This window comes from Lithobates pipiens, unplaced genomic scaffold, assembly GCF_037356315.1.
Source record: "Lithobates pipiens isolate NorthernLeopardFrog02 unplaced genomic scaffold, aLitPip1_a1.2 Scaffold_8, whole genome shotgun sequence".
Classification (NCBI taxonomy): Eukaryota; Metazoa; Chordata; class Amphibia; order Anura; family Ranidae; genus Lithobates; species Lithobates pipiens.
In genome coordinates, this window is record NW_027507903.1 from 560,742,823 (window position 1) to 560,755,571 (window position 12,749).

Sequence of the window (12,749 nt, forward strand, 5' to 3'; positions counted from 1 at the left end):
AAGTGTCCTGCTCTAATCAGCTAATTAAGCCATAACACCTGTAAAGGGTTCCTGAGCCTTTAAATGGTCTCTGTCTGACAGTTGTACAGAAAACCATCATTGACACCCTCCATAAGGAGGGAAAGCCTCAAAAGGTAATTGCAAATAAAATTGGAGGTTCCCAAAGTGCTGCATCAAAGCACATTAATAGAACGTTATGTGGAAGGGAAAAGTGTGGAAGAAAAAAGGTGCACAAGCAGCAGGGATGGCCACAGCTCGGAGAGGATTGTTAGGAAAAGGCCATTCAGAAGTGTTGGAGACTTTCACAAGGAGTGGACTGAGGCTGAAGTCGGTGCATCAAGAGCCACCACACACAGACGGATCCTGGACATGGGCGTCAAATGTTGTATTCCTCTTGTCAAGCCACCCCTGAACAACAAACGGCATCAGTCTTACCTGGGCTATAGAAAAACAGACCTGATCTGTTGCTCAGTGATCCAAAGTCCTCTTTTCTGATTTTGGAAACCAAGGACCCAGAGTATGGAGGAAGAATGGAGGGGCACACGCGGCAAGATGCTTGAAGTCCAGTGTGACGTTTCCACAGTCTGTGTTGATTAGGGGAGCCATGTCATCTGCTGGTGTTGATCCACTGTGCTTCATTAAGTCCAGGGTCAATGTAACGAATCTTCGGTCCATAGGTGAAAAAAATATATATAAAGAAATAATTAGTCTCTTAATATTAGATCTTTAGATATCCATATTCCTAATAAAGTGACTTGAGCTGGTTTTCAAGTGATGCAACTTTATCACGACTTCTGTGCAACAAATAAGGTGACTTCTTGTGCTCCCCCCTTGGGTATATTCACTCACCAGAAGCCCTCACCCCTGCAGGGGTAAAGTGCATGTAGTAAATAAGATCCCTAATCCAGATGTCCCTGGAACTAGTATGCTGTCCTGCTCCAGAACAAGGTGCATATAGTGCAGTATTCACATAGAAATAAAAAAAACGGGCATCCATAGTGTAAATTCGATAAAAAAATGTTTGACACAAATAAAAAAATAAGATATAAAAAAGGTCTTTTCTTAAGCATAAGAGATACAGGGTTCCAATTGTCCCAATTTAGAACAAAACGTGCGGACAGGTTCCTAGGTCTGGGCGGCGTGCGTTCCACAGACCATACCCAGAGAACCGTAAGTGACCGGAAATGACGTTGACGTGTTCCAAGTCCCGCTATGAAAATCCACTGATCAATGTGAAATTACGCTGGCAGGGAAAGGGTTAACACTAAGGGCCGATCAAGGGGTTATCTCTGTTCCCTAGAGGGGTTCTAACGGTAGGGCGGTAGGCTACCAGAGATATGACAGATCACTGTTCCCGATGACTGGGAACAGTAGATCTCTGTAATGTCTCCTGTCAGAACAGATCCCTGTCTACCGCTGTACTAGGCGATCGCAGGTCGCTATCGGATATTGAGTCCGCCCGACCCGCGGGCAAGCTCGTGCATGTGTGAGCGAGCGGCCGGCCCACACCTGCGTGAGCACCTGTACAGCTACAGCGATTCGCACAGGAGAGCCAACCTGCCGCCGTATAACGATGGCGGCTGGTTGGAAAAGAACACATAGAATTATGTGGGTGTGTTATTAAAGCAGTTTGAAGCCATAGAAGAAAAACATTTTTTTTTTTTGCCAGTAGTCCTACTAGAATGAAACTGTAGAGTGTGGTCCTTGAAATGTAGACCAGAATGGGCTGAAAAGTAAATGGAGCAGAGCCCTCCTAATCCTCTTGTCTTGCCTTGTATTGTAACTGTACTGTCTGCCTAGACTTTGTAAAGCACTGTACAAACTGTTGGTGCTGTATAATAATATTTATAATAATGTTCCTCTAGATCAGGGGTCTCAAACTGACGGCCCTCAAGCTGTTGTGGAACTACAAGTCTCATCATGCCTCTGCCTGTGGGAATTATGCTTGTAACTGTTAGCCTTGCAATGCGTCATGGGACTTGTAGTTTCCCAACAGCTGGAGGGCCACCAGTTTGATACCCCTGCTCTAGATCAAGACAAAGGTACAAATAGAAGCAATGCCTCTTACATCGACATTTAAACTCATTAAAGTGGTTGTATACTCGATTTTTAAACTTTTACCTACAGGAAAGCCTATAATAAGGCTTGCCTGTAGGTAAAAAAAATATCTCCTAAGCCTGAACGGTTTAGGAGATATCCCCCTCCGTATGCGCCGCTGACTGCAGCGGCGCATGCGCACAAGGGGATTCTCGGCCTGAAAATCCGGCAGTGGCCGGCGGCCGGAATGAAATCTCCCGCGCGCATGCGCGGGAGTGACGATATCGCGGCTCCGGCCACTCACAGCGCCGGAGCCACGATACCCGGAAGAAACGCAGAGGGAGCATGTCGGCTCCCTCGGCGCGGATCGGGCCAGATGTCGGGGCCTCGTTCTAAGGTAAGTATTTCATAATGAGCTAGTATGCGGTACATACTGGCTCATTATGCCTTTTGCTTTGCAGGTTTAAAATAAAAAAATAAAAAATAAAATGTGCGGGTTTACTACCGCTTTAAGTTTACTACCCTAAGGATCCAGAGGAGGGACATTGAAAAAAAAAAAAAAAAGTATGCAATCTTTCACAACTAAGGAAGGGTGAACATGTTGAAATCTGTTCTTAGCTTAAAGGGTAGGTTCACATTTTGTAACATATTACACCCATATATAGCATGTAACATGATACTGTACTCCAGTCCCTGCAGCCCCCCGATTCCCCCATTGTGACAGTGGGCGAGGGATCCCCTCCCCTCACCTGCTGTCACAATTTGAATACGGCACAGCCCTGTGATTCGTTCAGTTTCCTGTGAATGAATAGGCTATAAGTACCATAAGCCATTGTGGCTGCTGACTTGTAGTTCTCAATGAACGGTGCAGGCGCTGGTGAGCATCCTCGTAGTTCATTGATCTTCCTGCTCTCAAGTAGCTGCCTGCCTGTATCGGAGGTATTCTGCAGGAGCCGGACATTGCACCTGCGATCTGCTGATAGTGGATGCAATGCTCTGCAGGCTCCTTAGAGAGAAAAAAATATTATTTTTAAAAGGTGAAGCCTATAACAAAAAGGAAATATGGTCCCTCATAATGTAAAGAGGAGTGAAAGCATGGTAACTTCTTTTTGCATATCTCCTATTTCACAGAGATACAACTCTCATTCATTCCGTCTTGGCTAAATCCAAAAATATCTATTTTGTCAGATCATACAGCAAATAATTGATCTATGTGGCCTTAAACTTAAGTCTTTTTTTTTCACATGACATCTGTTCTGTGTGTCACCACTATATGCAGAGATTAAGAACGGAGAATAGACTTCTGAAGCAACGTATTGAAACTCTAGAAAAGGTAAGATTTGTGGTGTTTTTTTATATTGAGCTGCACCCTTTTTGCTCATCACATGGTCTATGGTACTTCCATCTTGCTCCTATCCCCTTTTTCCCTCCACACATCACATTTAAAGATGGCTGCTTAACTTTTTTCGCAATTTGAACTTCTATCAGTAGAATTTTTTTTCTTAAATATCTGTCGGCTGTTCCTTTGTTTTAAAAGTGGTTCTCCACTTTAAATTAAAGGAGCATTTATTAGTATTCTCGTTGTCTACTCTTTCATACATTTATGGTTTTCACTCCGACCATAAAACAATTTCAGACTTAGTCTTAATCATCTCAGGTGGTGCAAGCAAATATTGCAGTTTATATATTTGAATATAAAATCTCACCTCAAGAACCTTTACATGATATAGATAGATTCCACCTGTTGTATAAATCAAATGAGGTCCCTTTCTTGCTTATGAGGGGAATGTAGGAAAGGACAACTTGTATGAAGTTGGCGGTCAAAAATGTTAAGATCCAGCAGAGGACCTCGATTAAAGCAGCCATTTTTAAATTCTATTAGGGTGATATTGCAGTAATTTAATGTAGCAGCCTTTTTAGATAGACCTGTCTAACTCAGTCCTGCTTCTTGTAGTGCGGTGGTGGTTACCTTTTTTCTTTCTCTCTCCCCTCTGCTCTTTCTCTCTCTCTCTTTCTTTCTCTCTCTCTCTGGTTCTTTTTTGCTTTACCTCTTTCCTTCCCGTCTCCTCGTCCTTGTGGACTGTCTCATAGGAGAGTGCTGCATTAGCGGACAGGCTCATTCAGGTACAGTTTTTCTTCTTGCCTTTTTAGGGGTTTAGAGTCATTCCCCTATAATTTCCTTTTTTCCCCGGTGTATTTATTCCTGTCATAACAGTAGAAAATGGGAGCTGGGTGGCAATTCTTCCTTAGGGCAAGAACTCCTCCAATTGTTAAGAGAATATAGGAAAGAAAATCTAGAAATGTAGGTGAACCTGAGTACTTGGGTCATACTACCAATATTTACATGTTTTAGACCTAGTGGGTTAAGGAACAGTGGTCAGCATAACAGTTTGGGTACCAGGAGCCAAACGGATGTCTTCGAAACATGGAAAGTGTGCAGAGTGACCATAAGGGCAAACTCACACTGGCCCGCAGCCAAATCGCAAAGCAGATGGAGCGATTTAGCACGTTGGTGCACAACTCAGTGCACTGCACTGTCCCCCTTCCTTTTTTTTTTTTTTTTTTTTTTAAATATAAACTTTTTTGTGAAGTTTAAAAAAACACACTTCATACACCGCAATGTTGGATGGCCTGATGCACTGCATGACATTACAGTGCGATTCAGGCAGGTGCACTGCGATAAAATGCAGCATGCTGCGGCACAACGCTAAGCTGAATGGGACACATAGGAATCAATTGTTTCCTATGTGTTTCTGCAGTGAAAGACATTTTACTATGCGGTGAAATGTCTGTCACTGCATATAGTGTAGATTGTCCCTAAATCTAAAAGGTAGTCGGACCAGAAGCTATGGTCCAATCCCCCCTAGACAGGATGGACACCAACATGTTTCTTAGATTGTGCACTTACAGTGTGGGAGAAAAAGTGTTTGATCCCCTGCTGATTTTGTACATTTGCCCACTGACAAAGAAATGATCAGTCTATAATTTTAATGGTAGGTTTTATTTTAACAGCGAGAGACAGAATAACAAAAATATCCAGAAAAACACATTTCAATTTCAAAAAAGTTATAAATTGATTTGCATTTTAATGAGTGAAATAAGTATTTGATCCCTATCAATCAGCAAGATTTCTAACTCCCAGGTGTCTTCTATACAGGTAACGAACTGAGATTAGGAGCACTCTCTTAAAGGGAGTGCTCCTAATCTCAGTTTGTTACCTGTAGAATAGACACCTGTCCAGAAGCAATCAATCAGATTCCAATCTCTTCACCATGGCCAAGACCAAAGAGCTGTCAAAGGATCTCAGGGACAAGATTGTAGACCTACACAAGGCTGGAATGGGCTACAAGACCATCGCCAAGCAGCTTGGTAAGAGGGTAACAACAGGGTGCAATTATTCGCAAATGGAAGAAACTCAAAATAATGGTCAATCTCCCTTGGTCTGGGGCTCCATTGAAACTCCATGATGTGAGATCTTGCATGATCTTGAGAACGGTGAGGAATCAGCCCAGAACTACACGGGAGAATCTTGTCAATGATCTCATGGCAGCTGGGACCATAGTCACCAGGAAAACAACTGGTAACATGCTATGCCATGAAGGAATGAAATCCTGCAGTGCCCGCAAGGTTTCCCTGCTCGAGAAAGCACATTTACAGGCCCTTTTGAAGGTTGCTAATGAACGTTTGAATGATTCAGACGAGAACAACTGGGTGAAAGGTGTGGTGGTGAGTTGAGGCCAAAATCAAGCTTTTTGGCATCAACTCAACTCGCCATGTTTGGAGGAGGAATGCTGCCTATGAGCCCAAGCACACTATCCCCACTGTTAAACATAGAGGTGGAAACATTATGCTTTGGGGGTGTTTTTCTGCTAATGGGACAGGACAACTTCACTGCATCAAAGGGACGATGGACAGGGCCATGTACCTTCAAATATTGGGTGAGAACCTCCTTCTGTCAGCCACGGCATTCTAAATGTGTAATGGATAGGTATGGATATGACAATGACCCGAAACACACAGCCAAGGCAACAAAAGCATGGCTCATGAAGAAGCACATTAAGGCCCTGGAGTTGCCTAACCAGTCTCCAGACCTTCATCCCATAGAAAATATGTGGAGGGAGCTGAAGGTTTGAGTTGCCAAACATCAGCCGCGAAACCTTAATGAGTTTGAGAGGCTCTGCAAAGAGGAGTGGGACAAAATCCCTCCTGAGATGTGTGCAAACCTGGTGGCCAACTACAAGAATCTGTGATTACCAACAAGGGTTTTACCACCAAGTACTAAGTCATGTTTTGCTAAGGGGACAAATACTTATTTCACTCATTAAAATGCAAATGAATTTATAACTTTTTTGAAATGCGTTTTTCTGCATATGTTTGAGGTTATTCTGTCTCACTGTTAAAATAAACCTACCAATTTACCTTTGAATACATAATAAAATATTTTGACAAGGACAATAAACCTACCATTAAAATTATAGACTGATCATTTCTTTGTCAGTGGGCAAATGTACAAAATCAGCACGGGATCAAATACCTTTTCCCTCGCTGTATTTTAGCCAAGAATACAAGCTTGTAACAGAGTAGTGAGGCATGGGAAGACCGATTCAGTGTTGGCTTATATGCAAGGCTAAAGTCAAAATGAATCCTTCCTTTGCCGAGGCTTTCAGAACATGCCACAGACATGACGTTTGCATCCCCTTTTGAAAGTCATTGCCTAGATCAGAAGTTCATCTTATATTTACAACCAGGTTTATGGATATAGCGGATCTGGATATTGCTATAGCAGATCTGAATAGTAGGCAAATTGATTCCAGGAATTATGGTAGGAAAATGAGTAGAACAGTAGTGACCTGTAAGAAGTCCATGTACCACCATCCTAAAGCCTTGAACACATAGGCTTTATAGCATACATGCATGTAGGAAATGTTTGTGCAATGCACTCAAATGAAGTATTTCTAGCATTGCATATCAGACCGACACCAGTGTCCCCCAAACAGATCATTGGTAGGGGCGCTTTCTCAAAAGTGGGTAGTTGATGATATGCAAAAAAAGAAAAAAATACAATTTAACACTATGGCTAGGCAAAATCTTACTGTATCAGGACAATTCGATAAAATTGACTTGGTTTTACTGGCTACCTCCATCAGGGTCAGGTGACACGGGCGCAGGAGGCAGAGGAGAACTACGCCATAAAGCGAGAGCTGGCTGTAGTAAAGCAGCAATATTACACAGCAACTGAAAATCTACAGAGTGCCCAGAACCAAATCCGCCAGCTACAGGATAAACAGGTGAGATACAGACCAGAGGCACGACTTTGTACCTAGACTGAGCTCCCAGATAGGTTGGTGAATTGTCATTTTATATAAAGAAGCATTTTTTGTCTTATATTGTCTTTTAAAACTTAAGACCCCTTTCACACTGGGTCATTTCGCAGGCGCTATTGCGCTAAAAATAGCGCCTGCAAACCGGCCTGAAACAGCCGCTGCTGTGTCTCCAGTGTGAAAGCCCCGAGGGCTTTCAAACTGGAGCGGTGCACTAGCAGGATGGTAAAAAAAAAAAAGTCCTGCTAGCAGCATCTTTGGAGCAGTGGAGGAGCGGTGTATACACCTCTCCTCCACCACTCCTGCCCATTGAAATCACTGGGGCACCACGGCTATAGAGGTGCATTTTGCAGTGGTTTTTAACCCTTTTTTGGCCAATAGCGGGCGAAGAGTGACGCAAATCGTTCGGTAAATCGTAAAAAAAAAAAAAAAAAAAAAACTCCTGAAAAGCTCACAAAAAATGCTTCCCATTAAAATCAATGGATACTTTCATACTGGGGCAGTGCGTTGGCAGGAAGGTGAAAAAAAACTCCTGCAAAGCAGCATGTTTGGAGAGCTAAAAAAAAAAAAAAAAGCACCTCAAAAGTGCCCCTCTCCATTGAAATGAATAGAAAGTGCCTCAAAGTGGTTCTTGCAGCAGTTTTTTGAGTCACGTGACCTTCAAAAAGTGCAACGCTAACTTGTCAAAAGCGCCTGAAAAGCGTTGCAAAAGTGATCGCCATTTTCAAGCGCCTCAGTGTGAAATGGGTCTTTAAGTTTTGGGTAGAGATGCTTTTTTTTTTCCTATATATAATTTCTTTGTATGACTACAACTTGCACTCCGTATAACCTGTATACCTACAACATACACCCTGTATATTATGACCTGCATAACTACAACGTACAGTATACAGGTTTTAACATGCAGGGCGTACCTTGTGTAACTACAACCTACATATAGTACACCATGTACCTCCATAACCTGTATTACCAAATACACCTTAAACATCATAACGTATACAAGTACAGCATACACTATGTATATCCTAATTATACAGATTATGATGTACAACATACACATGGTGCAACCTGTACAGCATAACCTGTATAATTACAACCTACACATATCTGCAGCCTGTACATCATTAACTGTATACCCACAACTTGCATATAGTACACCCTGTACATCATGACTTGTATTATTACAACATAAACATAATGCTCCTTGTACATCATGACCTGTATAACTACAAAATAAACTAAGTACATCCTATACACCATAACTTTTTATAACTTCAACCTACACATAGTGAAACCTGTACATTAGATCCTGTATAACTATAACCTACACACAGTACATCCTGAACAGTTAACACCATGCCTTGTATAAATACAACCTACACATACCCTGTACACATACCCCTACACACACCTTACATTATAATGTGCAGGGTGTACATTTTGTAACTATAACCTACACATAGTACATCATAACCTGTATAATTACAACATACACATAGTTCACCCTGTACATCTTAACTCGTGTACCCATAACCTGAATATAGTGCACACTGTATAACTACAATATAAAAAAAAGTACACCCTGTACATCATAACCCGTGTAATTGCAAATTAAAGAAAGCACTTCCTGTACATCATAGCTTGTATACCTAAAACCAACACATAATGCACCCTGTATAACAACATCATACACAAAGTACACCTGTACATTATAATCTGTATGACTACAACATACACAAAGTACACCCTGCATTTTATAATCTTTATAACTACAGCCTACACATGGTACACTATGTACATCATAATCTTTATACCTACAACTAAGGATGAGCCGAACAACCCCCTGTTCGGTTCGCCCCAGAACCTGCGAACAGACCTAAACTTCGTGTGAACTTTAGAACCCTATTAAAGTCTCTGGAACTCGAACGTTCAAAATCTAAAGTGCTAATTTTAAAGGCTAATATGCAAGTTACTGTCCTAAAAAGTGTTTGGGGACCTGGGTCCTGCCCCAGGGGACATGGATCAATGCAAAAAAAAAGTTTTAAAAACTGAATTTTTTTTCAGGAACAGTGATTTTAATAATGATTAAAGTGAAACAATAAAAGTGTAATATTCCTTTAAATTTCGTACCTGGGGGGTGTCTATAGTATGCCTGTGAAGGGGCGCATGTTTCCCGTGCTTAGAACTGCCCCTGCACAAAGTGTCATTTCGCAAGGAAAAAAAGTCTTTTAACCACTTGGGATCCGCGCTATTGCAAAATGACGGCAATAGCGCGGACGCACATTTTCGGGACTACGTCTATTGACGTAGTCCCGGTTACGAGCGGCCTGCGCGCCCCCTGAGGGGCGCGCGCGGCGCGCTCTGTGATCGGCGAGTCCGTGAGACTCGCCTGATCACCGATCCGTGTAAGGGGTCGATCCCGACCCCTTATCACGTGATCAGCTGTCAGCCAATGACAGCTGATCATGTGATAAAACGGAGCCGGTAATCGGCTAGTATTCCTCCTCGCGCTGACAGCGCGAGGAGAAAAAAAAAAAGCCGATCGCCGGCGGCCGTGTTCGGGACATCAGTCCCGATCACGGCCAGAAATTTAAAAGGACACCTGCCCCCTGCCAGTGCCCACCTGCCACCCGCAGTGCCATCCTGAAATAAAGTAAGTGCCCCCCTGTCAGTGCCACCCAGCAGTGCCCATAGTGCCCACAGTGCCACCCAGCAGTGCCCACAGTGCCACCCACAGTGCCACCCAGCAGTGCCACCCACAGTGCCACCCAAAATCTGCCTCAGGTGCTGCACCCCAGTGCCGCCCATCAGTGCCCAGCAGTGCCGCCCATCAGTGCCCAGCAGTGCCGCCCATCAGTGCCCAGCAGTGCCACCTATCAGAGCCACCTATCAGTGCCACCTATCAGTGCCCATCAGTCCCATCTATCTGTGGTACCTATCAGTGCCCATTCGTGCCACCCATCCGTGCCACCTATCCGTGCCACCCATCCGTGCCATCTTATCTGTGCCCATCTTTGCCCATCAGTGCCGCCTTATCTGTGCCCATCAGTGCCGCCTTATCTGTGCCTATTAGTGCCGCCTTAACTATGCCTATCAGTGCCCACCAGTGCAGCCTATCAGTGCCCACCAATGCAGCCCATCAGTGCCCACCAATGCAGCCCATCAATGCCCACCAATGCAGCCTATCAGTGCCGCCTAATCAGCGCACTTCAATGAAGGAGAAAAATGACCCGTTTGCAAAATTTTATAACAAACTATTAAAACATGATTTTTTTTTTTTTTTTTTTTGCATCTTTTTTTGTTTGTTTAGCAAAAAATAAAACTCCGAGCTGTAACTAAATACCACCAAAAGAAAGCTCTATTTGTGGGAAAAAAATGATAAAAATTTCATTTGGGTACAGTGTTGTATGCCCGCGCAATTGTCACTCAAAGTGCATCAGCGCTGAAAGCTGAAAATTGGTCTGGGACTGAGGGGGGTTTAAGTGCCCAGTAAGCAAGTGGTTAAAATCACTTTGAATTGTCGGCTCCCGTAATACAGAGAACACTCAATTGGTGTTCTCTGCTACAATTCATTCATTGATCAAAAAAAAAAGCGTGGGGTTCCCCTAAATTCAGTTACTGTGCCCTTCAGGTTTGGTATGGATATTAAGGGGAACCCCGCGTCCAAAAAAAAAATTGATGTGGGGGTCCCCCTAAAAATCCATACCAGACCCTTTATCCGAGCACGCAACCTGGCAGGCCACAGGAAAAGAGGGGGAGACGAGAGAGCGCCCCCCCCCTGAACCGTACCAGGTCACATGCCCTCAACATTGGGAGGATGCGAGGCCGTTTCCGGGGGAGGAGTCTGTGATGGTGCGTGTCAGCACCTAGCGTCCAGGTGTGCTCCATGGCCCCCACCGTCCGGAGAATGCCGCTGAGTGCGGCTCCCTGCTAATCCCCCCCCCTGCCGGCCTCCTTGACTCGATCCTAACTCCCGCGGAAAACGAGGATTTTTCCCCCCGCCTATCCTCCTACCTTCCCCCTCCGTCTCTCCCCCCTGGTCCGGGATAAGCATCAGCACTCCGGGCGACGATTCGGACCTTTAATGGAGTCCGTGGGGCTCCAGTGGGTGTACGGACGTGTGCCGGCGTGACCGGTCTACTGGAACAGCGGGCAGTGCAGGGCTGTGCTCTGGAAAACTTCGGTATACTTCGCTAACCCTCGGAAAGCCTGCTGTGAGTTCCGGACGCCACCTACTGGACAAAGCAAGATAAAGCTCCTAGGACTCAGGAAGGTATCGTATTGTATTGCACTGACAAAAAGGCAGAAATCTAATGAAGGTCAGTAAAAAAAAATGGGGGCTGAATCTGAAAGAAAATGTTGAATAATTGAAGGCTAAATACATCATATAACTATAACAACAAGGTAAACCTCACTACAAAGTAAACGGTAAATGGTAAATGGACGGAAAAATTATAAAAAAAAAAGGTTAAAAATATATTGTACCATAATATCCGTTAAACAGGGGAATGCTTGGAAAATTTACCTGTAAGGGTCAATACATAAGCAGGAACATACAATTTCTGTGGCGTAACATCAGTGCCAAGATAATTCGTAAATATAGTGATAAAACTATTTCTCAACAGTCACGGGAGGCTGTCGATACCCCAGGACAATAAATAAATTAAAAAAAAAAAAAAAAGGGGGAGAGAGAAAAGGGAAGAGGAACACACAAAATAATAGCAATAAAAGGTGTTCAACTATTGCTGAGCAAGATGAAGGGAAAATCAGCAAAAGCAGGGGCCACCCCAAAATCCCCACGCCGGAGCTTAGTAGCCAGTCCAGGTGCAATGAATAAATACGTTACACAGACGGCAGCCATAGAGAAGCAGCAAGTAGAAAAAGCTCAATTGCAATACACAAAAACTCAACAGACAGAAACCAGTGACAAAAGGGAAAGAGAAAAGAACAAAAAGGAGAAAAGAAAACATCAAGCGCTAAATAGCTCCGTACAGGATCTAGAAATATTGGCTGATGTCCCATTAGAAGAAGGACCAAGATTAACAACTGAATCAGATTGTATGGTTGAACCCTTAATAATTCAACAGATACAGCAGGCTAACCTCCAGGTTTTGCCCACTAAAGAAGAGATGATCTCTATGTTTGCAGCTCTGGAAAATACCATGAAAGCCGAAATGGAAAGATTACACAAAAACCTTGGTCACATACTTGAAAGGGTAGAAGAGGTGGAAAAAACAGTGGAAAAAGAAACGAAGATAATAAAGAACCTGGAAGCAGAAATACAAAACCTAAAAATAACACAAAAAGATCAAGCATACAAGATCGAAGAACAAGAAAATAGACATAGAAGGAAAAACCTTAGAATACGTGGGGTGCCAGACGCACAACAAT

The 12,749-nt window shown here is 43.5% G+C and overlaps 1 protein-coding gene across 2 annotated transcripts in view; it reads left to right on the forward strand.

Moving 5' to 3' along the window:
- Nucleotides 1-12,749, forward strand: part of EVI5L (ecotropic viral integration site 5 like) — a 123,626-nt gene that overhangs the window by 68,357 nt on the left and 42,520 nt on the right. Inside the window, exons 11-13 of one of the 2 annotated variants that reach the window (XM_077470051.1) lie at nucleotides 3,317-3,370; nucleotides 4,129-4,161; nucleotides 7,185-7,325. In XM_077470051.1, the coding sequence (XP_077326177.1) occupies nucleotides 3,317-3,370; nucleotides 4,129-4,161; nucleotides 7,185-7,325 (228 nt within the window). The remainder of the gene's footprint in view (nucleotides 1-3,316; nucleotides 3,371-4,128; nucleotides 4,162-7,184; nucleotides 7,326-12,749) is intronic. The other variant, XM_077470052.1, reaches the window with a different exon arrangement.